At 40.5% G+C, this 24,588-nt stretch overlaps 1 protein-coding gene across 2 annotated transcripts in view; it reads left to right on the top strand.

The window, feature by feature from the left end:
- LOC308627785 (uncharacterized protein) overlaps positions 1–24,588 on the top strand; it is a 347,900-nt gene that overhangs the window by 201,920 nt on the left and 121,392 nt on the right. For both annotated transcript variants that reach the window (XR_014017439.1, XM_081254172.1), the window contains exons 3-4: positions 8,039–8,185; positions 10,626–10,699. Coding sequence is in view for 1 of the 2 variants with exons in the window: in XM_081254172.1 (XP_081110298.1) it covers positions 8,039–8,179 (141 nt within the window). In the remaining variant the exon portion in view is untranslated. The remainder of the gene's footprint in view (positions 1–8,038; positions 8,186–10,625; positions 10,700–24,588) is intronic.

Genomic DNA, 24,588 nt, shown 5'->3' with positions numbered 1-24,588 from the left:
AGAAGGTAGTGATGCTTGATATATCAATCCCCATTTAATAGTTATCAGTTGTTTATTTGTGTTAGACTGTGGGTTCGTTAGCTTTGGTGGGACCTCTCTAAAGGCTGGCGGGCAAACATAATGAACAGGTGATAAAGTCTTCATTGGTCTTTCCATGAAGTGGGCTCTAGCCCCGTGGCACTCATTGACTTTCTCATCACTAATTCTGTAAAAGTGGGGACTCATGGTTGTTTTTCTCCTTCTTGTCTCATAGAAACTGTATAATATAGAATTGGGGGGAGGGGTGGAGGAGAAAGAGGATAACAATGTAAAAATAAACAAAAAAATTTGGCAAAAATAAAACTGTATTTATAATGATCTTCATGCATGATTTTCAAGGCTTGGTTCCGAGGAAGCTGACGCAGTGAAATGGGCTCAGGACCTGCCCGTTTGGCACACAGGGGAAAGGATTCTTCCAGGGACCCCTCAGCAGTGGCTTTGTTTATCAGACACCTTAACTGATTCCTTGACTTTACCACTGTGTTCCTTTCTTCTTTCTGTCTAGTGAAAATAGCCCTACTTCCTTTCTCCTTTCCTTGTAGCACATATTGAAGGGAAAAAACAACAACAGTGAGATGTTGCATTTTAGAGCGTCTGAAGGCTGTGTGGGAAAAAAGGGAAGCTGTGATTATGTAAACATATGGAGAAAAATGAGTTGCTAATGCGCTTGGTTTCTTTTATTTATAATCTTCCTTCTGTTCCAAATGGCCTTCCTGGGCTGTGAACACCTGATGACACTCTCACACTGTGCCAGGGTGTGTTCTTCCTGGAACCAGAGCTGGATTATGCCAGGATTTTCAAGTGACAAATAAAAATGGGAAATTAAATCCCGCAGCCAGGGTTTGTTGTCTGCATCAGCTCAGAGCTGGCTAAGTCAGGATTCTTCCAGCCCTTCTGAGCTAAAGAGGGACAGAGAGTAACCACTCTTCCCAGAGCAGGCTTCCTGCCTGGATTCTCTTGTTTACACATGGCTGTCACTCACATCTCCCTCTTCCATAGGTCACCAACGAGTCCTAACTCGTGACTGCACAGACTCTCAGAACTAGGGTAGACAGAAAACATTAACACTTCTCTGTGCTCAAGGTAATCGCTACACCAAATTTAAGTGCAGTAGCTATTAGGAGAAGAAAGTGAATGATATAGAAGGTGCTCAATAAATATTTGAAGAATGAATAAATGAATGTAGGCCATATGTCTTTCTAGAGGTAGCAGAATGGAGTTTGTTAAGCAGAGGTAAGTGGAGGAAACTGCAGAAGGGGAAATAATAGGACTTACCATTGGCCAGGCTCTATGCTAAATATTTGTGTATATCACGTCATTTAATATTCAGAACAAACCAGTTAATGTTGGTTTTATTATGTAAAAATTCTCATTTCACATAGGAAAAAAATGAGGCCTAAAGAAATTAAGTAATCTTTATTTAGTCCAGACAGCTGAAGAGCCTGGGTGTGAATCCATTTTTGTCTGATGCCAGTTCTTGACTTTTTTCACCACTATATTGTCTCCATACAGACTGAATGAGCCTATCCACAGCCTTCTTTTTATTCATTCTAAAATGCTTTCTCCCCACCTTCCTGCGTTGAAGTTCTTTCTATCCATTTACCTGGGAAGCAGCTGAAACTTCAACTGTTTCTGAGGCTTTTTCTGATTCTCCAATCACATAAGAACTCCATCTCTTCTCAATCACACGGCACTTATCTATGTCATAACCACACCCCACCTGGAGTCAGTCATTCAGCTATGGCCTTATACTCCACAGTAGACCGTACCTTCCGTGAGAAACTATGTTCTATTCCTCTTTGCCTCTACTTCCCTAGAATGCCTACTACTAAGTTGTGCTAAATGTATTTTAAATTGAATCAAGTTAGACAATATGGAATGTTGTTGTTGTTGCTTACATTATTTGTTTATTAGATTTTTAGATTTAAATTTTTATAACCTGTTCCTCTGCTTTAAGTAGAGATTATAAAATTATCCCAATGGGTCTATGTCTATAACTTGATGACAGTGCTGAGAAAATATAGAAGTGGTCACTTCAGGGAATGCTTATATGTACAGAGCTCATGAATCACCCATGTCTGTTGGTGCCATGTGACAAGAAATAGTGAAACCAGTAAGAGGGTGTTTTCAAACATGATTTTGAATGAACTAATAGTTGTTGCAAGAGCTTCATGAAAGCAGAGATGATATGTAACCATGTTCAATATAATATTATGACCTCCTATTTAAACTCTACTACACTCTTCATTCACATAATAGTACTTAGTCACAGCTATCTGGGTAGAAGGAAGACAAATGGTGACTTACCTTTCATGGGTAAGGGAAGGTTATCTTGACTGAAGTGTTCAAGTCTTTTTTCCCCTATCTCCCAATCTCAGTTATGGAGTATAATATATTATCTTCCTGCCATAAGGAGAATTATTAGTATGGAAGTAATATTACTCACCCCCTCTAGTCCCCTAAAACACTAAGTGCTTAACAAATATTTCATTCTCACATACTGCATATTATTCCCAAGTGAGAAAAAATTTCATGTGAAATATGTTCTCCTATAGGGATGGAGATAGAAGGAATCTTGCAAGACACTATGCCTATTCAGTGGCAGGTCATTGCATGCAGATAGCCTAGGGAAAATGTGTGAGTGTTCAACTGAGGATCATAAGTCTTTGATGATAGAAGGTACCCCCAGGGTAATGGAGGAAGAGGCCGCTCCTCTATTCAGTCAAGCCACATGAATCCAGCTTGGTACATCTTGGGGTGATTAAAGATGCATTTAAGATACTTTCATATCCATTGGGACAGTGAACTATTTCCAGAACCTTAGACATTTCCACCTCCTTGTGTTATTTCCCAAGATTTTGTCATCACTAAAAGTCAAGATCTCATTGATGCCTAAGTACAATATACACTGTTATTGCTTGTCTTTATAGAGAACTACTCTCCTGCATTCCTCTCATACACATTTTTCACTGTTATGAAATCAGTCATTTCTTCCTAAACTCCCATTGTCCTTCACTCATCTCTCCTACAGTGTTTATCCATTTCCACTTTGAGTTACAGGTAACTGTGTGTGTGAATTAGCTTCTGTTGGGGATAGCAAGAGTAGGACCTGTTCTCAGTCAGCTTTGTGTCCTTCATAGTTGCTCTAAATATGTTATAAAGAATGAAGAGGGCTTCCCTGGTGGCGCAGTGGTTGAGAGTCCGCCTGCCGATGCAGGGGACACGGGTTCGTGCCCCGATCCCGGAAGATCCCACATGCCGCGGAGCGGCTGGGCCCGCGAGCCATGGCCACGGAGCCTGTGTGTCCGGAGCCTGTGCTCCGCAACGGGAGAGGCCACAGCAGTGAGAGGCCCGCGTACCGCAAAAAAAAAAAAAAAAAAAAAAAAAAAAAAAGAATGAAGAAATATTGAAAGAAAAAAAAGATGAGAGGAGAAAAGAAAAATAAAGAAAAGGAAGTAAAAGAAAAGACCAAAAGAAGCCTCTCTCAGCATTCTTTCCTCTGGGCTTATTAGCCCAGGAAATAAGATATAGAAAAAGACAAGTATCCTAAGTCAGGCATGCTGGATTCATATTCTAATGCCGTTTAATTACTAGGTGTGTGATCTTGGACAGTTTACTTAAGCTTTTTGAAACGTTTCTTTCCTAGAGAAATGAGTTTAATAAAACCTAAATTGTAGGGTTGTTTAAAGATTATGAGATTCTGATACATTATGAATCACAGAAGACATATAGTTAGCAGGCTATGGATGGTAAGTACATTGCATTAACCCTTTCTCAATAGACCTGCTTCCTATCAAACCAACTATTTGAGTTCATTTATTCTTTCTCTAAAGCATACCCCCTTAATAGAACAGGCTTTCCCAGCTCCCATTACTAAGAAATTAGGATTGTACACATTTGTATTACAGCATATATGACAAATGCAGTAAGCTTCATGATACTGGAAAACAATTTTACTGTGAATGTCACATTTAGTGTGAGGGGAGCAGAATATGTCACCCCAAAATGTGTTACTTTGGCTTGTGGATTATTTTGAGCTGAAGGCAATCAAGACCCTGCAGACTCAGAAAACAACAGCAATAACAACGATAACAAACCTTACTTCTACCTTAACTACCTAAAAGAACTTAGATAGGGGGCCTGGCCCAGAAAGAGAGCTATTACCAGAGATAACTTTTTTTTTTTAATCCAAAAGACTTACCTGCATGACAGGGCAAATATATGATTATCAAACATCTGCTCTTACCTTCCTGTGAATTTTCCTCCTCCCCTTTGAAGCTCCAGGCCCCTATCCCAGTGCTTAGCTCAGAATGGTAAGCTTCAATTACCAGACTGTCTTTGCATCTCATATTTTTATGGAGCTCCCATGCATATGCAATTAAATTTGTTTTTCTCCTGTTAATCTGTGTTACGTCAGTTTAATTATTAGACAGCCAAAGGACCTAGAAGGGACGAAGGGAGAATTTTTCTTCCCCTACAAGTGTATGTTATCATTAGACTGTAATATGGACCCTTTCTTTGGGAAAGCAGGAAGAACATGCAGGTTGGCTCTTCAGGTTGAGTTAATTCTAAAGAATTAGGATGATTGCTTTGTAAGGATACACTGTTACCCCTTTCCCGAAAGCAAAACAATTCACTTGTCTCTCTGCCCCTGTTTTGCTTTGCCTCTTAATAGAAGCTGTGAGCAGAGTAGCCTTTCAGTTTCTCAAAAAAAAAAAAAAAAAAAGAGAGAGAGAGAGAACATATTTTTCTAACTAGCTACATCAGGACATATTTGGTAGCAAATAACAAGAAATCCCAATTTAAATTGGCTTTCACAACAAGGAAAACCGTGGTCTCAAATAACAAGAAGTCCAGAGGCGGGGCAGGTTCTGTGCAAGGTAGGTCATGAATTTGGCTCTGAATATCTGTTTCACTTGGATATTTTCCCAAGTGATAGCCTCATTCTTGGGTAGCATGGTGACTAGAGCAATTTTAGGCATCATATTTTGTCCTAATAACATCCAGGAGGTGAAGAGGTGAACATGTCTCTTTCCGTGTTTTCCAAGAAGGACTCCACAGGCCTTCTTTCAAATCTCATTGACCAGAGTCAGTTCATACGCTCACTCTAAGCCAATCTGTGACAAGAGGGAGGTGGATGGTAGTAATGAGTGTAGGCCAATCTGGTTGTGCACCTCAGGCACATGCTGTGTGACATAAAGATGGTTACATGAAGCAAAAGAGTTTTCTGGGTTGTTTTTTTTTTTTTTTCGGCCATGTGGCCTGCAGGATGTTAGTTCCCCAACCAAGGATCAAACCCATGCCCCCTGCAGTGGAAGTGCAAGTACGGAGTATTAACCACTGGACCTCCAGGGAAGTCCCAAGAGTTTTCTGTTAGAACCCAAAGTATACAAACATACGGGTCAGCCAACCAATAGTGATGACTTTAGTAATGACTCTGTATTCTTTCTGAATATCAAAATGACTTTCTACAACTTTAAAATGGGAGTCATTATTCTTTGATGATATGATGGGAAAATGGATGTGGAGTTAATTCATAGTTTTTAGTGCATAAGCCAAACAAGGGTTGGTATAGGTTTTTCAGGAGCAAATCAGGCGTCTCTTGTTCCAAATTTTTTTGTTCCCATTTTATAAACAAATGCTGGACCAAACACTTTACCTGATAGATTGGTGATATGGAAGAAATTATTTATAAAATTAAGTAGTATTTCACTGTTTAGATATATTCAAGATATACCTTAATGGCAATTTAATCTGTGAGTTACTTTCAGGATTTCTTTTTACCTGGAAAGACAAATGCAGAAGCAGATCAGGAGTTGTTTTGTTCTTTCCCGTCTTCATTCTTTTCGTACTTGTATATGTGGTTCTCATTCAGTGTTTTAGCTCTACAGGATCTGGGCACCCTCCTTATTTGAAGTCATCCCCTAGAGTGGAATTCTTATGGAAGGCAGTGCCTATTTCCTGTTACAGAAGCCTAAAGAGGTCAACCAGGAAGCTAACAAAGGAACATGTGATCTGGGCTCAGCTAAGCTAAGACTCCTGCCCAGGGCTTCAGACCTGGAGGAAGAAACTGAAACACCCAGATGCAATTGGGAAATTATTCACAAGTAATAGATGTGTAGAGATTCTAACACATGAGTTGCCAGGGGCATGACCTAGAGTGTATCCTGCCGCCTTGTTTTCTTGATTCCCGCCTGTTTTCTGAGTCTGGTTCACCAGACTTTTGTTGAATCTGTGAGCTACCTTACATCCTTTGTTACATAAATGAGCCAGATTTTGTTTGTGTGCTTGGATGTACTTACTAATATGGCTTGCTTCAGAAATAAGAGGCCGGGGGATATTTAAAACTGGAATTTAATGTCACATGGCTGCCTCTTTCACTCCCTGAAGACTCTGAAGAATCGTGACTATTTTTGAACCACATACCCTCTGCCTGCCAGATTGGATCCAGACCATTTCTCTCCCTTTTCAGCTTTTCTCATCAAAAAGAAGTTCATAGCTAGATGGCATGTGGGTTAAGATTACGGTCCAAGAAAATGGGTATCTCAGATCAAAAACTTCTTTTAAGGCCGTTCTTGCTCTGGAAAAAAAAAATAAAGGAAGATAAAAGAGCCACAGTTATTTTGTGGCTCCAACAATTTCAGAAGTCTCTTGTTGGCAGGAGACACCTTTATCCTTAGGTGAACAAACCTGTCTGCTGGAAGAGAGCAAGAAGCCTACTGGCTTTGCAGAGGGCAGTAAGGCTTTGGTCCTATTGAAATTCATGTGTTCTGTTTGTGAACAAAGCAACATTCTTACTAATCATGCTCCTTATTATTTTACCAAGTTCTTTTACTCACAATGGATAAATATTTTACTCTTCAAAAAACAAGCAAAACATAAAAACATATCTTCTGTACTGGATACCAAAAAAATATCTTTAGTCTGTGAAAAGCCATTCAGTAAAAATTTATCGAGTACCACCTGTATGTCATCTCCTGTGCTACGTGCTCTTCTTAAACATGCTGGTGTTGGGGGCAGCAGGAAGCTCTGATTTGTAGCACTTGCCAATTTCCATGGTGTAAATACGGTACTCCCACCACCAGGGCTGATTCTGAGCTGCCAACCTTGACTTGCCTGAACATAGAATTGGGAAGAGATATGCACAATCTCTAGCACACTAATAGCGCTCCAGAGTTCCAGAGTTTGGGAGAATAAAAGAGAATAAAAGTCAGCAAAGGGAATATTTCAAAAAGAAAACAGTTTTTCTGGGCAGGTTAAGAGTAGGCAAAACATTAGCCATGAGAGGAGCAGGTGAACAAAATGATGTAGCTAGCAGAGGGTGGTGAATATTCAGAAATGGCAGGAACAGAAGGTGGGTGAAAGGGAGCAGAGAGGAAGAACGCAAGGAAACTGGAAGGGCCTATGTTGGGAAAATGGGTGTGACATGTATGGCAGGAAGAGGCACGTCAAGGTCGAGGAGAAAGGTGCCGAGTCAGTGTTCAACATCAGGAGCCCCATGAGTGTTAGAGGGTGCCTGGATGTCACCACGGGAAAAGTCACAGATCACATTCCTTGGGAAGCACATTAAGGAGACCAGTGGCAGAAGCACCGGGAATTACACTCTCCAAAGGTCTTCCCACCAGCATTTGGCGGTTAGTGAGTTCAGCATCTCTGGGCTCACATTAGGTTAAGTCTATTTTGTGTCTAAGAGAGGGGCCAGCACTCAGGTGCAAGGTCCACATCTGTATCTTTGAGCATGTATTAGTGTTATAACTTCAGGATGTGGATATTGCCAGAGGGATTTCCCTGGAGAAAAGTAACTCTCAAGTATCTGCATCCCTTAGCCATTTTGGACCTAGCCAGGCAGACAGTCCAGCTGCAATGCCAGGCCAGTAATTGTGTGGGTCCAGAATCTCCAGACAGCAGACATTCATCAGTGAGGTGCATTCTGAGGCACAGAACTCCCTGAACAGGGAAGAGAATGTGCTTCTAGCATGCATTATCCCTTCTGTTACAGGGACTCATCTTCACTGAGGTAGAGCAGGAGAATGATGATGATCTTCTGTTTGCTGTGGAGCCCAAGGCACATGAGGAAGCATTCAGCCTCTCCTTTGTTTTCTCTGCTCGACTGCGCGGAGGACGTCCAGCAGCTTCATGACACACTGTATGTTTACTACCTCTTTTCTCTTCCCTCCTACCCACCTGCGGCACCGATGTTGGGCTGCCTCCCTCCATTGTATAATTGTAAAGTTGGACGCTGTCTTTGAATCAATATTTCTTTACGGCTTCCTTGGAAGGGATCTTACTCCATCTGCCATGGCCTTAGGGGATCTCAGGTAGGAACTAAGGCCCAAGGAAAGAGTCTGTGCCCAGGTTCAAAAATCAGAGTCAAGCTCATTTATCGTTTTCAACTGCTTTGACCCTAAAGGGTCTTGACGCCCAGTGGTTCACCACACAGAGCATAGAGGGATTTTATGGAGGTGACTGGCCGAGGGCCCAGGTAAAAGCAGAGTAGCAGCTCATAACAGAAGCAGGTGTCTGAAAAATTGAGCTGTCTTTCTTTGCAGGCATCATACCTATTTTTAAGCACGGACTGAAAACACAAACAATGCAGCAAATCTGTTTGATGCCCACTTGTTGCTGACAGCTGTATTGCTCCCAGCACCCTAGGGTCCTGTTTTTATTCCCCAGTGGAAGAGGACCTTAGTATCCTACGCCACATCTCAGCTTTTTCAATAGCAAAGGTGTTTTTTTGGGGGGTGGGGTGGGGGTGGCAGAACCATGTTACCCTGCAGCTGGTTCCTGGACCCCAAACTATACTGATACTGGGAGGTGATCATGGCTGGAGAACGCCCTCCTCTGGTCCTGGTGTCATTGAAGGAAAGACCACCTGACCCCCTGTAATAACACTTCCATCTCCTCAGCTGTACTGGCTCATCCTTAGACAGAGGTTCTTCTTACACAAAAGCTCTGGGATAACTCCGTTCCCTCAGCTGGGAGGGTTCATTGCGGTCATGAATGAGATCTGTGTCTTGTCCTCCTGTACTGAGTCCCTCTCAGCTGCTTCCTCAAGACCACATGCTACTTCTGTCATGGCACCACATGGCTCTGAAGTTCTCACTGTACACGTCTGACTCTTTCTTGTGGGCAAGGAGTGTTACCCATTCATCTCTACGTCTATCACGAGCACAGGGTACGGCAGACATTAAGATATTTAATAAGTGGCCGTATTTCATTGCTTTGAACTAGATAGGAAAAAATTCATATTAGGTTAAGGCTCTACCTTGCAATATCCTCCAGTCTAGTCCTTCAGTCCCAGGTCTGGAGGGGCAATAATGGATTAAAGGCCTAACTAATAATCCCCACCCGAATCAGTATCTATTTCCTGACACTTGATTTCCCTGTTTCCTGGATAGCCGCCTCTTTGTCTGTTGCGAGATTTTCTCTGGTCATGAGTCCCACACGCACACCCCATGGAAACTTTGGTTCCTGACACACAACCTTATCTAGCTGTTTGCATCCTTAACCCAACCCAAGGGTAACTGGGGAAAGCTGGATTCTGAGACCAAATATAGAAAGGAAAATGTGGGTGTTTATTTGGCTTCTTTTTGTCATTTCTAGTTCAGTTAAGCATCCTGCCTTACTGGGGCTTTACAAAGCTCTATCTACCTCATCCTTCTCTTATGTGGTATAATTAGGAAATTGACTTCAGAGCTTCCCCAAGTGCTTTGAGGTAGTGTCGTGCAGAGGAGAGAAAAGTCTTTGCATATGGAAGACCTAAAGGCTTTTGAATGTTGGCTTCATCCTTCCCACAACCAGCTGAGCAATTGAATAAGTCATTTAACTCCCTGGGCCTCAGTTTTTTCATCTTTTATTTTCAAGTAGTTGCATTAGATTATTCTTATGATACTGTATAGTTCCAGATTCTGTAAACCTTTCTTCTAAAACCATCAGTGCACTTAATTAGGTTATTTGGGTTTAAATGAACTCATTTTAACCCATGTGAGCAAACGTGTTAGTGCTGATAACTGTCTTCTTTCAAGACTATGAAGCTAATATCTTCTCTAAGTCAAAGAAATTGGTATTTTATTTCCTCAAGCATAGATTTATTAGGTGTTCCGCTAAGATACAACATGATCACCCATGCCCTAAACCAGCAATTATTATGGTCTAAAAAAGAGAATTGAGCATTCCAAGGCAGTGGCCAAGTGGAAGAAAAGCCAGAACTTTTGTACACCCTTTGTAAAGTGGTTGCTTACATGCCAGTGTCTGGAGTTGCTCTTTTCACTGGGCTCTTGATCTCAGGCAGTATTTTTAATTCCCAGAGTTAAAGCCAGCTGAGTTTGAAATCTGTTGAAACAAGTCACCAGAGGGACTATATATCTCTCTTTCAGAGGAGAAGCCAAGCACAGCAGTTCAATTAAACTAGCACTAAGTCCTGCACTCCAAAGACTGAAGGACCTGAGGGAAAGGCATCAAGGGGAGAGTTATATGCTCCTGTTCACCCCTCTTGGCTAGAAAAATCATAGTGTTTGTGACCAGAAAATTGAAATGGAATGAGATCCAAGATGGCAGCCACTGACTTCTTTTCTCTTAACCTTCAGGCTGGAGCGCTCTGCAGAAGGAAGGGTGACCAAGATGAATTACCTCTTGGGTTTCAGCGCATTGTTTCACTGAGGTAAGGAGGCTATCTGAGAAGTTTGTGATTCCCACCGAAAAATGCTTAAGATTATGAAATCGTTAGAAAGGAGGCTTTTAGACCAGCCAAGCAAACCAGATATCTGAAAAAAAACAAAAAACCTGCTTCTAGGGTTTCAGAATAAATGAGATGAAATGATAGAACTGCTATGATAATTATTGGCCCTCAAATTAACAGTAATAATTACCTTAGCAAATTGCTGTGTACTGTTCACTGAACAAGTTCATAATCTAATCCTACATTGTTGTTTTTTTTTCTTCCTTTGAGCCAGTTTCTCTCTACTTTTATGTCTTAAGACTAAAGCTTCTTGCTTTAGAATAATTCTTTCTTTAATCCCTGCTCACCTAAGCCCTTGTTGTGCATAATGAGAGTAAAATGGTTGAAGGAAAGTATTTAATGAATGTCAATCCTGTGTCCTGCTCAGAAGAATCCTGAACATCTGATCCAGACAGACCTGTCTTCACACTGCTGTGGGGTATCTGGTCTTTGAGAATTAAAGAATGTATTGTGATCTCTAGGTCACACTGTAGACTTGTATGAGCCCAGAGAAGGTAGCTGGCATGGAGCATAGCTGTTTCACTTCACTTTGTGTAAAGGACTAAGTGGCCTTGTTCTCAGCTCAAGCTACAACCTCCAGTTAGAAGATTTTTTCCCTAATGTAAAAGTGGAATCATTGACTTTACTCTCCCCTGGACCCTTTCTGATTCCCTATGTTCTTACAGGAATCATTCCTTTGGCTTCGATATATGGCACCATTTCCCCCAAAGGCATCAAAGCTTGCTTTTAAAAATTGTTACTGCATTTTATTTGTAGTTGTTGTCATTGCTGTTTGGAGCATGCATCTTTGGGTTACTTGTTCAATCATCTGATTATTCAATAGGAATCACCAGGCGTAAACTGGGCTCCCAGTTCTGTGCTCAAGAAGGACCTTAAAATAAGTCTGGACAGTATTACAACCCAGAATGAACAAAAAGACATAGGGTTCAAATTGGCAATTGCTAAGTGAAATACCAAAATCTCAAATGTGGGAGGAATTTCTGTAGGTTGAGATGGTGAGAAGAAACATGAAAATGAAGTGAGATTTGAGTTTCTCAGTAATTTGTCATGGCATAATAGATGAGTAGATGGAAGAGTACACAAATAAATGCTACCTTACATTTAAAAAGACAAGAACTGGGAGAATTTTTATAAGAAACATACTTCAATGTTACTGAGGGTACATGAGTGACAGTGAATTTGAAGTGGGAAGAGGACTGTGTGTATGGTTGGAAGTGCAAATATTTAAAGAGGCATATAGTGTAGTGCTTGACACACTCAGTAAATAGCTGTTGAATGAGTTAATGTATCAGGTAGAACTGTCGACTGGTTAAATGCATGGACTTTGGAATCAGAGAGGTTATACTTTGAAGTTTTTCTCTGCTACTGATGGGAACTTGAGCAGTTTACCCAACCTCTAAGATTCAACTTTCTCATGAGTAGAATGGGTGTAGTTATTGAAGTTATAACAAGTAGGCATTTTGTGAGGTAGAAATGAGTTAAGGTATATAAAATGCTTGGCAAGTTGCTTGGACATTGTAAGCACCAAATAAATATAAATTATTACTACTATAAATTATCATTACTGTTATACATTTGCAAAGATTTGTGAGTGTGTGTATGTTGGGGAATATATAGACAAGTTTGGAGAGAGAAGTACATAAACAGAATATTATGGAAATGAGTATGTGTAGATGGGGGGTTAACTAAGTGCATCATGGTAGTAGTACCAGTTGGTTGATGAGAAAAAAAGAGCTGATACCTCTTCACATTGAAAAGCTGAGGAGTCCTTCACTTAGCAGGGGGCACTGGCTTGGGAGAAGGATTCCTCGATATTAGACTACAATAACAGCACCAGACTTAGGCTTCCCAATGTCCTGACTACCTTTTTTGCCAACAATTAATATGATAGAGCCAACTTTACTGAACTTATCCAGGTAGTTGTTTGCAGGTGATGGGATCATGAATTAGGACATTATTTGTCTCAAAGCCATTTCAATTTCTCAAATGTGTCATAAAGATTAAGAGTCATCCTGACAAATGTCATTTTACCCATATTTGCTGGATAACCTTAGATTTGCAGGTCCTTTAGACAGCTGTAAACTTCCTGTACTGTAATTCTATACAAGTTTCTTATCTTTTTAACACAAGAAAACCTTCAAATGAAAATTAATTTAGGGAAATTGAAAGTCTTTTTTCTGTATTCACCTGTTTGTAAATGATAAGGGCTATAAACAACAGTTTTAATCATTCGGTCCTTTGCCCAGGAGCAGCAGTTTATGATCCCAGCCACCATCTCATACCCACATGAGCTGATCCTCCATTTCAAGCCAACACTCACTTTCTGTGATGAAATGCAAGGGCTCATCCCAATTTAATACATGGCTTCCTTCGTATGGAACATGTGAACCAGAATATCTGCTAGAGACCTGGGCTGTGAGGGTTCCTCTCCACACCAGACTACAAGGGAGGAAATTAAACAGTGAAAGAAGTTTCAATTGTTTTTATTTGTTAAAATGATTTAAGTATTGTGATTTTTTTAAATTTTTGGAATCTCATTTCATAGAATAGTTATTGCTAGAGGAATATGAGACAAAGAGGACAGTAGGCAAAGGAACCAAAAAAAATAGGACCAAAGGGATTCATTAAAGTCTAAGACAGATCGAACTTGAATGATGAAAGCAAAATATAAGTTAGGATGGTCGTCATTTCGACAGTAACAATGACTGTTTTAAGGGACAAAAGGTACATTTGTTTATAAAAATCAGGACTCAAATTAATCAGTATTTTACTAATGCACCCATCCAAGCTCCCACACATCAAATTTTCATTGAAGGCTGGAAAACTCTGGGAGCAGTGGCTGGGTATTAACTCATTTCTTCCATCTTTTATCTTCTCTGGCTTGGGACCCTTAGAGCAGGTGCTGTGGTAGTTCTTGTGCCCTGCCCATGCTGGCTCAGCCATCTCTGCTGCTTCCTTCAGTTATGACAGACCTGGCTGGTCTCTATATGGACCTTTTCCACTGAATTATATAGCACTTAATTTTAAGCTTAGGGAAAGAATGACATGTTAAAATGAGTTTATTTTTTAAAGTAATGGCATAGACCAGTTTCACATAGAACACCGAGACGAATCCACAAGCACTCTCTGAGCTCAGAAGTAGTTGTCCTACCTTCTGGACTTACAAGAGATACCCATTGATTAAATTTACCACTGATGTAAATGGCCATTTCCATTTCCCTACTAAAGTTCTGTAAGTCAGAATGTCTGTCCTTGGAAAAAAAATCATTTCACTAGAGTTATGAGTCTTCCAATTTTATTTTAAAAATCTGAAAAAAATGAATATAATTATCAAAATTATTATATTATCAAAAAAAGGAGAAAAATAATCTCAATAGATGCAGAAAAAAGCATTTGAAAAAGTTCAACATCCCCATTCATGATAAAAATTTTGAGCATGACAGAAATAGAAGGGGGATTTCTTGACCTTATAAAAAGGCATCTACCAAAAACCTACAGCTAACATAATATATAATATGAAAGAGTGAATGCTTTTCCCCTAATATCGGGATCAAGGCAAGAATTTCCTTTTTCACTAATCCTTTCAACATTGTACTGGAAGACCTAGCCAGTGCAATAAAGAAAGAAAAATAAAAGACATACACATAATAAGAGAAGAAATAAAACTGTACCTATTCATAGAAGACATAACTGTCTTCATAGAAAGTTTCAAAGAATCTATAGAAGACCCTTCTAGAATGAATACATGAGTTTTCCAAGGTTGCAACATACAAATAACATATAAAATCAATTTTTTAAATATTCTGACAGTGGGCAATTGGAACTTAAAATTTTTAAAAAAATATACCATTTACAATAACACCAAAATAAATGAAATAAATATAAATCTAACAAAACATGTGCCAGGTCTATATGCTGACAACCACACAACAATGATGAAAGAAATCAAAGAATATAAGTTTTGACTAGTTGTGTAGCTTTGGGTAAAGTCACTGACTCTTCCTTGACCTCAAAAACCGAAACTATTAAACAAAGTCCCTTGCAATTCTATGCCTATGCACTGCTTTTGTGCAGCTTCAGTAAAAGCTGATAATGATACTTAAGGTTTATTGTTACCTACTATACAGCAGGCACTATGCTCAGCTGTTAACATGCAATATCTAATTCCATAATCACAATAACTCTATGAGGTTGATATTATTATTAGCCCCAAATTACAAATTAAGAAACTGAGGCTAAAGGAGATTATATAATGGGCCCAAAATCACACAGTTCGTTTCAGAACTAGGAATTGCTTCCATATGTTTCCGGCTTTATGGGCCAAGTTCTCCTTGCACCCTATTTATGTGGTGAGGCAGGCTGGCAGGAGATAGAATAGGGCCCTTTTAAAACAGGAGCAGATGGAAGTGTGCCTTCTGCCACCTCAGGAATCACTGGGCTTATGGTTAATTAGCATTTTCCTATTTGCACTCTGGTTTGGGGATCACCATCAGCTTCTATATGCTGCCATATTCAGGGCATATACCAGAGGGCCTTACTCTCAGGAGGAGTTGTTATGGTTTTTACATGTGCCCCTTTTGTATGATCTTCATGTTCTCCCCTCCATACGTCTTGACTTGCCAGTTTTTCCACATTCTCCAAATTTGCCTTTCTTGTAGGCCTTAAGGGTTGAAAGGAGCTTGAGTGTATCTCTCCTCTCAGCAACTAATTCCAAGTCTGGAATGGGGGCACTGAGCCTGCCACTGGGATCAGAATCGCCTGGATGGCCAGCCGTCCTTTCTCCCTGTCAACCCCAAGATTGCACAAAGTCCCGTGTAGTTGTACTGCTCTGCAGTAAATATAGCCCAGCTGATGCTCCTAACCCCTGTATTTATTGTCAACGATTGGTGTTTGCAGCCGACTTCCTAATCTTGAAATGCAAAGTGCGATATAGCTAGAAACTGACAAGTGAAGGTTTTTATCCACTTGCCGTGTCTGGTGCGATAGCACAAGCAGTGCATTTTATACTTAAAACACAAGCTGGTTTTATATAAAAATGCATATACGAGTTGAAAGCTCAGGCCTAGGGAAGCTAGTTGATGAATGCAATTAAGAAAGTGACAAGATAATGCAGGGAAATTATAGTTCTCTCGTTTTGCACAAGATTCAGTGTCGTTGCCTTCTAATATATCAGCTACTTCTATCCTCATGCCACATTGGAATTTTCCTCCTTGAAATTTATGGGTGCACATTGGCTATGTATCATCGCTCTTATTTAATTTCATGGCAAACACCAGCACATCCACGCTCCCCTCTAAGGTGCATCTTGCTGCAAACAACAAATCGAAGAAACATATGCCTTCTCTTGCAGGATGAGGCAGGGGATAAACATTGTTCCAAGAGAAGCGGGGTAGACATCTCCAGATCCCTGTCTCTGGAGCACACACGGAGGACACACAGCTCACCAGGGCTCCCTGAGCTAATAAGGAGTCCACTGAAACTGACTGTTGGATGGTCGCTCAAAAAATGATTTCTCCAGTTATGCTAATACACACCAAATTCCCCGGAGACCAGATACGGCCTGGAAATTCAGCTACCTTTCAACTGCAGCATGTGTTTGCCTCTTTACAAATACCTTCCAAATTCCCTATTCTGCAGGCTCTCGTGAGACCCAGATTTTAGAGCTGGTCTCAATCCTTTTGCAGTGTCTGTACAGTCAATTTCCCAACAGTTTCCAATCAGTCATACCTGAGCTGAGAGGAGATTTCACTTATAAGTGGGAAGTGGGACCAGGGACAGGGGAAACTGTCCCCTAGGGCACAGGGGATACCACTGTTCTTGCACTTAATGGTGATGATCAAAATATTTAAGAGTGTGTATGGCACAGGGCCAGCCACCAGGACAGACACTGCTCTTAGTGTTGGAAAGAGGCCCTGAAGGTCCCCTATGGGGAGGTCTGTAAGATCCTTGAGGAGGCGCTGGGGTGGGGAGGGGGGGCGGGGCTTGGACAGTGGTTATTTACACACCAGGAAGAGAGATTTCTCATATTTTAACCATCACTGTGGGTGCATACCTCCTGAGTTTCAGTCCAGATTATACAGAAGGGAAGCCTCAGGGTCTGTATTTGAGAAGGTGAGGCTCAAAAGAGCATCAGGGACAGCTGTCGCTCTTCTGTTTGGCCCTTGGCAGGGAGAGCTTTGGCTGATTCAGATGAACGCAGCTTTACTCTTCACCACACCTCTGTCACCCCTGGGTGTTGTTAGGACCCACCTCTCCCTTTTCTCAATTGCAAGAAGTTATAGCCTCTCATGGGTCAGTCCTAGCGGAGGGAACCAGGACTAGAGTCAGCTCAGAGGTGCTAAAGTAGTGTCAGGAAATAAGTATAAATGAAATAAGTATATTCTTCAGCCCTAAGTGTGGGGTTCAGTGGCCTCCTGGTCAGCCCCATCCTTCCTCTTACCCCCTGCAAACCAACCTGGTCTTTATGACATCACTCCCTGAAGGTCGTTGCGTTTTCTTTCTGGGTCTGGAATCTGTTCTCAGTCCAGCTGCTCTACAGGGGTCCTGACCCTATGAGAAAGGGCCCTTGCTGGCCTCACCCCAGCAATTCTTAGATCTTAACAATTAAAAAATGAGGTTATACATATACTGATTAAGCCACATGGTTGAAATCCTACTTCCAATCCTTTCTAGCCGGCTATCCTCAGGCAAGTTACTATTTTTCTTCTTTTTATAAACCATACCACCTCAATTGCAGAATGCAGCTGTGATTTGGGAAAAAGTGTTTTGTTTTCAGCATGTACCTATGATAGTCACACATCAGTAATTATTCCCTGGAAATCAACCCCTCCAAGCTAGTTATGGTGGAAAAAAATAATTTATGTACCTTGTTCCCTTGAATGTTCATCTATCTGTTAAAAGATGTTTGTCTTCCAAGATTCAGGCCCAGCATCATCTCCTTTGGGAGTTTTCCCTGCCAGTCCACCAGGGCTCCTCTCCACTTCTGCCACACAAGACATGCCTCCTATGGACCCCAGGCTTTAACCTGTCTACATACTCTTTTTTTTTTTTTTTTTTTTTTTTTTTACATCTTTATTGCAGTATAATTGCTTAATCCATACTCTTCACATAGACAACTTCTTGGCTAGGTTGTGAAGTCCTTTGAGATCAGAGACTGTGTCTTTTCTAATCTCAGTTTTCTGAACACCCCATGTCATGACTGGCATGCAATACATACGAGAATGAATGAATAAAAGAAAACACATAATAAATAATTTTTAAATTTTTCTATGTGATCTTCCTATGAATCTTTTCAACAGAGCAGAAATTAGCTTCACATGATGAAAGAACTAGGGCCCAGGTAGGCGAAATGATTTGCTTAGCTAGAATAAAAGGGAAAAACATCAGTGAGACTGTGGGCTAGAACCCAAGTCTCGGTGTCTCCCACCTTCCAGTCCTGTGTTCTTTCAATTATATTTTGTTACTAGATAAGTTGCCTGAAATTTGTGTTTTCTGCTGCAATAATACTTCACTGATCTGCAGTATTATCTTGAGCCAGATATAGGTCCTTGATGTCATGAAGTGGTAATTATTGCAACATAGGAAAAGAGAAGTGTACTGTGTTTTTGGAGGCTTGCTCCCTGTTATTAATTCAGCTGTTGAAGGTTGTGACACTTGTCATCTGAAAGATAATTTTCCTCAGATTTAATAATCGCAGTTAAGTCTCAGATTTGATTTTAATTTCAGACCTTGATGTCATGAAGTATTAATTATCTCCATTACCTACTGGTAATATTCCTGCAAACATGCACATGTTTGATTGGCAGGAATTTTTATTAATTTACAAGGATGAACTCAATTAGAAAAGCTCAGTTACTGGCACAATTCCACTTACATACCTGCTATTTTGAATGGAGCAAAATCCTAGCCAACTCACAATTCCGAGTACAGAGGGTCAAATCGTGTAAGTAGGATGGCCAGCTCTATAGCAGATCTTGATTGACAAGTATTTCATTGTCTGATCTACCCGAGCTTGCTTTAAAATGAGTGAGAGAAACCTTTGGGACTCATTAAGATTCTTATAGTAGAGTAATGAGAGAGGTTTTCCATGTCTACTGGGCTTTTTTCTCCCCCTCCACCACCATGCCTAGGGTTTTTCTTGGGACTGGCACAGTCACGCCCCATTTAAGGAACTACATTTGTTTCCACGGTGCTTTAATCACACAGAGTAAAAAAAAAAGTCCTGATGAATGCTAATATTTTATTTAAGTGAATCGGTTCCTTTTAGCTACGCACCATACAGCCTAGCAGAAAGGAAAAACTACATCAGTGACATGTCGTTCCATCACTTGACAGAGTAGGAACCTTGGGATTTGAGGAAGCCAACCCTGCTTATCCCTTGCCCTGTGTCACTTACAAGAGTTTAACATAGTTTGACTTGGATAAATTCCTTCCGATGAAATGAATATTTATGAAATTAAGGAAAAGTGATTTAGCTTGAGCTGGATTCCCCAACACAAGAATATGGTAGGAATAGTTTCTTGACCCTCCTACTGAAGCATATCTTTGCCAAATGACTTTGTAAGAACTGCATTCTGGTTCCGCATCAGCAGAGAAAACTCTCTGTTTAGTCTTGGGGAATAACAATGCAGAATAATAAAACAAAGAAATTCCAAAAATGCCTTTACTTACATAGTCGTTCCCTAAGGAGTGTAGCTGCATGGTATGCTTACCCATAACCAAGCAATACAACCTGAGATAGTGTTCAGGAAAAAAAAAAAATTAGTAATTCAGTCCTGCTCAATCAACTACAGGGCAAACTGGAGTTAGGGGGATAAAGTCCAGCCAGAGTAAAAATGCCGTCAAAGAGAATCCCGAATCAACTTAAAGGGATGAACAGTGGTTGTTTGTGGTTTGGAACTAAGGCAAACAACACATTTTTACTTTAAATATTTGCCTTCAGAATTACTTCAGTCTCAGCTATGTTGAAAGGATCCACATCCTTTTTGTCCAAAGCTAACCGTATAGGCTTTCTGAAAAATAATACCTGTTACTAGAGTCCTTTTCAAGCACCTTTTAAGATATTTAAAAGGGAGCTGCTGGAAGCGTGGTCCCTGGCCCCTGAACACAGCCTCGCTCTCCTCCACTCCTTCCTTATCCCTGTCTGCTCACTCTCCTGGCCAGACTGCTGCTCAGGCCTATCAGATACTGGTCAAGAGCTACCTTCGACTTGGTGGTCATCCCACCAAAAGGCCGTGTTCAGGGCCTGATATATGCTTCCCTAAGATCTTGCAATAGTCGATCAGTACTCAGGTCCTCAGATTTGGTTTAACATTTTGCATCTGTCTTTGCCCTTCGATGTCGTCTTGGCAACATCCCATCCTTAGCCCATATATGATCCTCTGGAACAGTACTGTAGGACAGAAATAGAATGTGAGCCATGTATGTAATTTTAAACTTTCTAGTAGCCATATTAAAAATAATGAAAAGAAGCAAGTGAAATTAATTTTAGTAATATACTATACTTAAAATATCTAAAAATATTATCATTTTACCATATAATCCTATACAAATTAGTATGGTATTTTACATTTATTTCTGTACAAAGTCTTAAGAAATCCAATGTGTATTTTACACTTTATGGCACATCTCAATTCAGACTAGCCACGTTTCATGTACTCAATAGCCACATGTGGTTACTGGCTACTTTATTGAACAGCACAACTTTAGAACAATGATTATCAAACTTGGTCCCTGCACTAGCAGCATCAGAATCACTTGGGCGTATTTTATAAACACTCGTCATTGGTCCTTAGCCCAGGCCCACTGAATAAGAGACTTTGCAGGTGGGGACCTGCAATCTGTGTTTTTACAAGACTCCCAGGGAATTCTGATTACTTGTGAAAATTTGAAAACAACTGCTCTAAAACTTGAGGAAAAACCATTGTGTGTAGAGTGCTTAAGAAAAAAATTTATGCAGAGAAATCATCTCCATACCATAATGCCTCACTGTATATATATTTCACTAAAACAAGTAAATAATGGAGGTTGTTCATAATTTACAGAAAAACTAATGGAATTAATGATAGCATTTTTTCATTTTAATGCTCTTCCACCCATAATTTTTTAAAGATTGGTGCTTACAGCATCGGTCTCTATTTTGTATAAGAATTAAGTCCAGCTCAAGGGCAAAGAATATCTTGGGCATTTGTGAAGTGGATGAAATCAGACTGGGCAGGGCCACCTGTGGGAGGATGGGCATGCCAGGTAGAAGCTTTTGGAATTTGCCCTGCAAAGAGAATGTGGTACTACTTCCATTCTAGTCAGTGGTTTCTTGCTCTCTGCCTGACACTAGCCTCCACAAAGGGGCAGATTCTCTCCTGGGAAATGCAAATAGTTTTGTTTACTTTGGGATAATTGCTTATTTTGAATAATATATACTGTGCATAGGTAATGAGGGGAGGCACAGTGAGCAAACATGCTTTTCTCCAGTTGGCTCCCATTTAGGCACCAGGAGGGTGATTCCGGGGTGGACAAGCCCACCAACCCCACAGAAGTCCTTTTAGTCCCCGAATTAGCCCATTAGCATTTGCGGCCACAGTCTCTGCTGGGCTTGGGAATGGCAGGCTTCAACCTGCTGCCTTGTTTACTAAATGGAATCAGCAGATAATTTCACGGTTGTATAGACAGCATGAAAATCCAGCTCAAGATTCATAAATCCTGCTTTAAATTTGGGCAGCTTACACACAGGCTGGCCTCTCAGCCCCGTCCAGTTGGAAGCTACAGAATCACCCCAGGAATGGAAGATGAAGCCTGGGGAAGAGAAGTGCATGCCTAGTCTCCCCATGAGCCCAGGGGAGGCTGTAGAGGGGCTTTGGACACGATGAGTGGGAAGAGAGGCGTTCATCATAATCCGTAGTCGCTAAGTGGAAGAAATGCAAATCAGCCGGTGAAAAACTTCTCCAGTCCGAGAACCAGGATCACTGAGTTCTTACTGCCTCAGGCCAAGAGGAAGCTAGGTTCACCCTCCTCCTCCACATTTATTTATACTTAGGTATTCTTGATTAAAATACTCATAGTTCAGATGAGTTAGATTTTTAACTGAAAGCACTGAACTTGGGAAGGAAAGAGGAGTAGGGGGGACCAATTGGAAGAAATCTATGAGAAGGAAGAAATCTAATGCTGATTGAGCTCGTGAAGTGTGGGAGGCTCCCTTAACTCTGTTTTGGGTCTTTGACTCTCCTCAGTTTTCAGTATACAGGATGTTTCATGCATACCTAAAAACGATAATTCCATTAAAAGCCTCCTAGACCACATGAAACACACCCAGAGAGAGAATCACAGACACATTCCCCTAAAAAAAATGAAGCTATATATCTTGAATCTATATTAATATGTTAGGCAAAATTTCCCAGTAATTTTCCTGGACTGAATGGAATTATTTATTAAGCCAATATGGGTCAGTTTTGCTGGAGAATTTCTTAAATGACTGGACTGAGTGGCCACAGAAGGGTCATCCTCACCCGGCAGTGTCTGGGGCTCTGCTCTATTCTTTGTGTTCACTCTTCTTAGGAAAGCACAGCCACTGAACTCTACAATCTAATCAGCCTAACAACCAAGGTCCAGGAATTGGGAAGAACTTTTGTTAGAAAAAAACCCAAAAAATGGGGAACTGGTGGGTTTGATCAATTTTGAAGGTGAATATAGAGGGTGTCAAGAATTAACAGATTGTCATCATAGCCTTACCTTGGCAAAATCTCATGAGCTCTGATACTGCCTTTGGACACAGTGGACAGACCACTGATTAGGAGAAGATTTTTTTCTTTCCTTTTGGCTATTTTGTGTTTGTTCAGAATAGTCAAAGAAGCAATATTCAAAGTTTGGAGTGAATGTACTCATGAGTATTTGCCTGATGCTGCTTAAGCTAGGACTACACATCTACGTGTATTAATTTCTTGATTATGTAGTTTTGAAGATGGTGTTTTGTGTATGGAACTAAGTCCAGATTCATCTACAGCTTCTTTGGTGAGAACCTTAAGAAGATTAAGATGGGTTTTTTGTTTGTTTGTTTGTTTTGATTAAGATGGTTTTTAAAATGACATACATGAGTATGTATTAGTCTTCTCAGGCTATCATAACAAAATATCACAGACTGGATGGCTTAAATAACATAAATTTATTTCCTCACAGTTCTGGAGGCAGAGAGTTTGAGATCAGGATGCCACCATGATCAGCTTCTGATGAGAGCTCTATTCCTGGCTTATAGAGGGCCCCTTCTCACTGTGTCTTCACATGGTCTTTCTTCTGTTCATGTGTGCTGGGAGAGAGCATTCTCTGGTGTATTTTCTTATAAGGATGCTAACCCTATAGGATCAGGGCACCCTTATGCCCCATTTAACCTTAATTACTTCTTTTTTTCAATTAAAAATTTTTAGAGTTTTATAAAAATTTTAAAATAGCAATTGCCCACATTGAAGGAGTACAAAAAAAAAGAGGAGTACAACATGATATTTTGGTGTACAGCATGATAACTATCATTAACAATACGGTGTTATATACCGGAAATTTGTTAGGGGAGTAGATTCCAAGTTTTCTTAACACACACACACACACACACACACACACACACACACACACACGTGACCTTAATTACTTCTTTAGAGAGCCCATCTCCAAATACAGCCACACTCTGGGTTATGTCTTCAACACGTGAATTGGGGCTGGGGGACACAAGCAGTTCATAATAGAGTATATCCAAGTGTTGAGCTGCAGGAAGATTTTAAGGTAGCGTTATTCCACCGAACGAGGATCATAAACATTCATCTAGTGCCAGTTTCACAAATCTGAGTGATGTAGTATAAGGATATGAGGTCTGCTGACTACGGGAAGTGATTTCCAGTGGAAAGTGCCTCCATCTGACCACAGAGAAGAGGCTGCGCCAGACTGGATTTCAGAGTTTCTCTCCATTCTGTCTTGGGATCATGTCCTATTGATCATGTAAACCTTTCGAGGAGAAACATCATTCAGTCCTAGCAAGTCTGAAAAATCTAATCATCAGGGAATGGATTAAAGCCAACAGATGAAGATTAAAAGAGAGCACCATCATTCTTATAGATTCTTGGATAAATTACAAAATTCAGTTTAGAGGGACTCAAGGGCTGATTGTTATATGCCTAATGGGTACTGAACACTCATCTTTGTGGTAGGGGAGCCTTCACCTTGACTACAAGGGACAGAGTGAATCACATATGTCCAAATGGGGTTGCCCACTTCACAGGCGATACATTTGTCTGCATTCATCTGCCTGGATTAGAACAAGTGATGTGTCTCATTTACACAGCAGTGGGAAGCAGTGAGGGTCTCTACAGAAGATTGGAGTTACTGCCCAGTTCTTAGTGCAATAGATAAGAAAGAGATGTGGCTAGTGATGAGAAGTGATGAATTCTAGGAGAAAGAAAAAATGCATTTATTTGGAAGATGGTTTGGAAGATGCAGAAAGGTTAGTTTTAAACATCTGAGTTAATGTACTGTAAGCTATTAAACTATTTCCTAAACAAAGGGAGTGCATAAATGGCACATTGATTGTTTTTGGTTGGTACATTGTGTGCTTTGGGTTACAGCTTGTTTGTAACTGAAAGCAAACAGTAGCTGTGTGATGGATTTGCCTATGTGTGAAATGGATCTTCAACAAGGGAATCACAAAACGTTTACACTTCCAGACATGAGCACTCCCAAACAGCACAGTCTGCCTTTCCAATTTCATCCAACTGTGATGGAAGGAAGAAAAAACTCCATAACATCAATGTGCACTTAATTGTCAGAGGGAAATAAAA

This window comes from Mesoplodon bidens (assembly GCF_964165515.1).
Source record: "Mesoplodon bidens genome assembly, chromosome: 14".
Classification (NCBI taxonomy): Eukaryota; Metazoa; Chordata; class Mammalia; order Artiodactyla; family Ziphiidae; genus Mesoplodon; species Mesoplodon bidens.
Note: the sequence above shows the minus strand (reverse complement) of the source record. Positions and strands in the feature narration are given on the sequence as shown.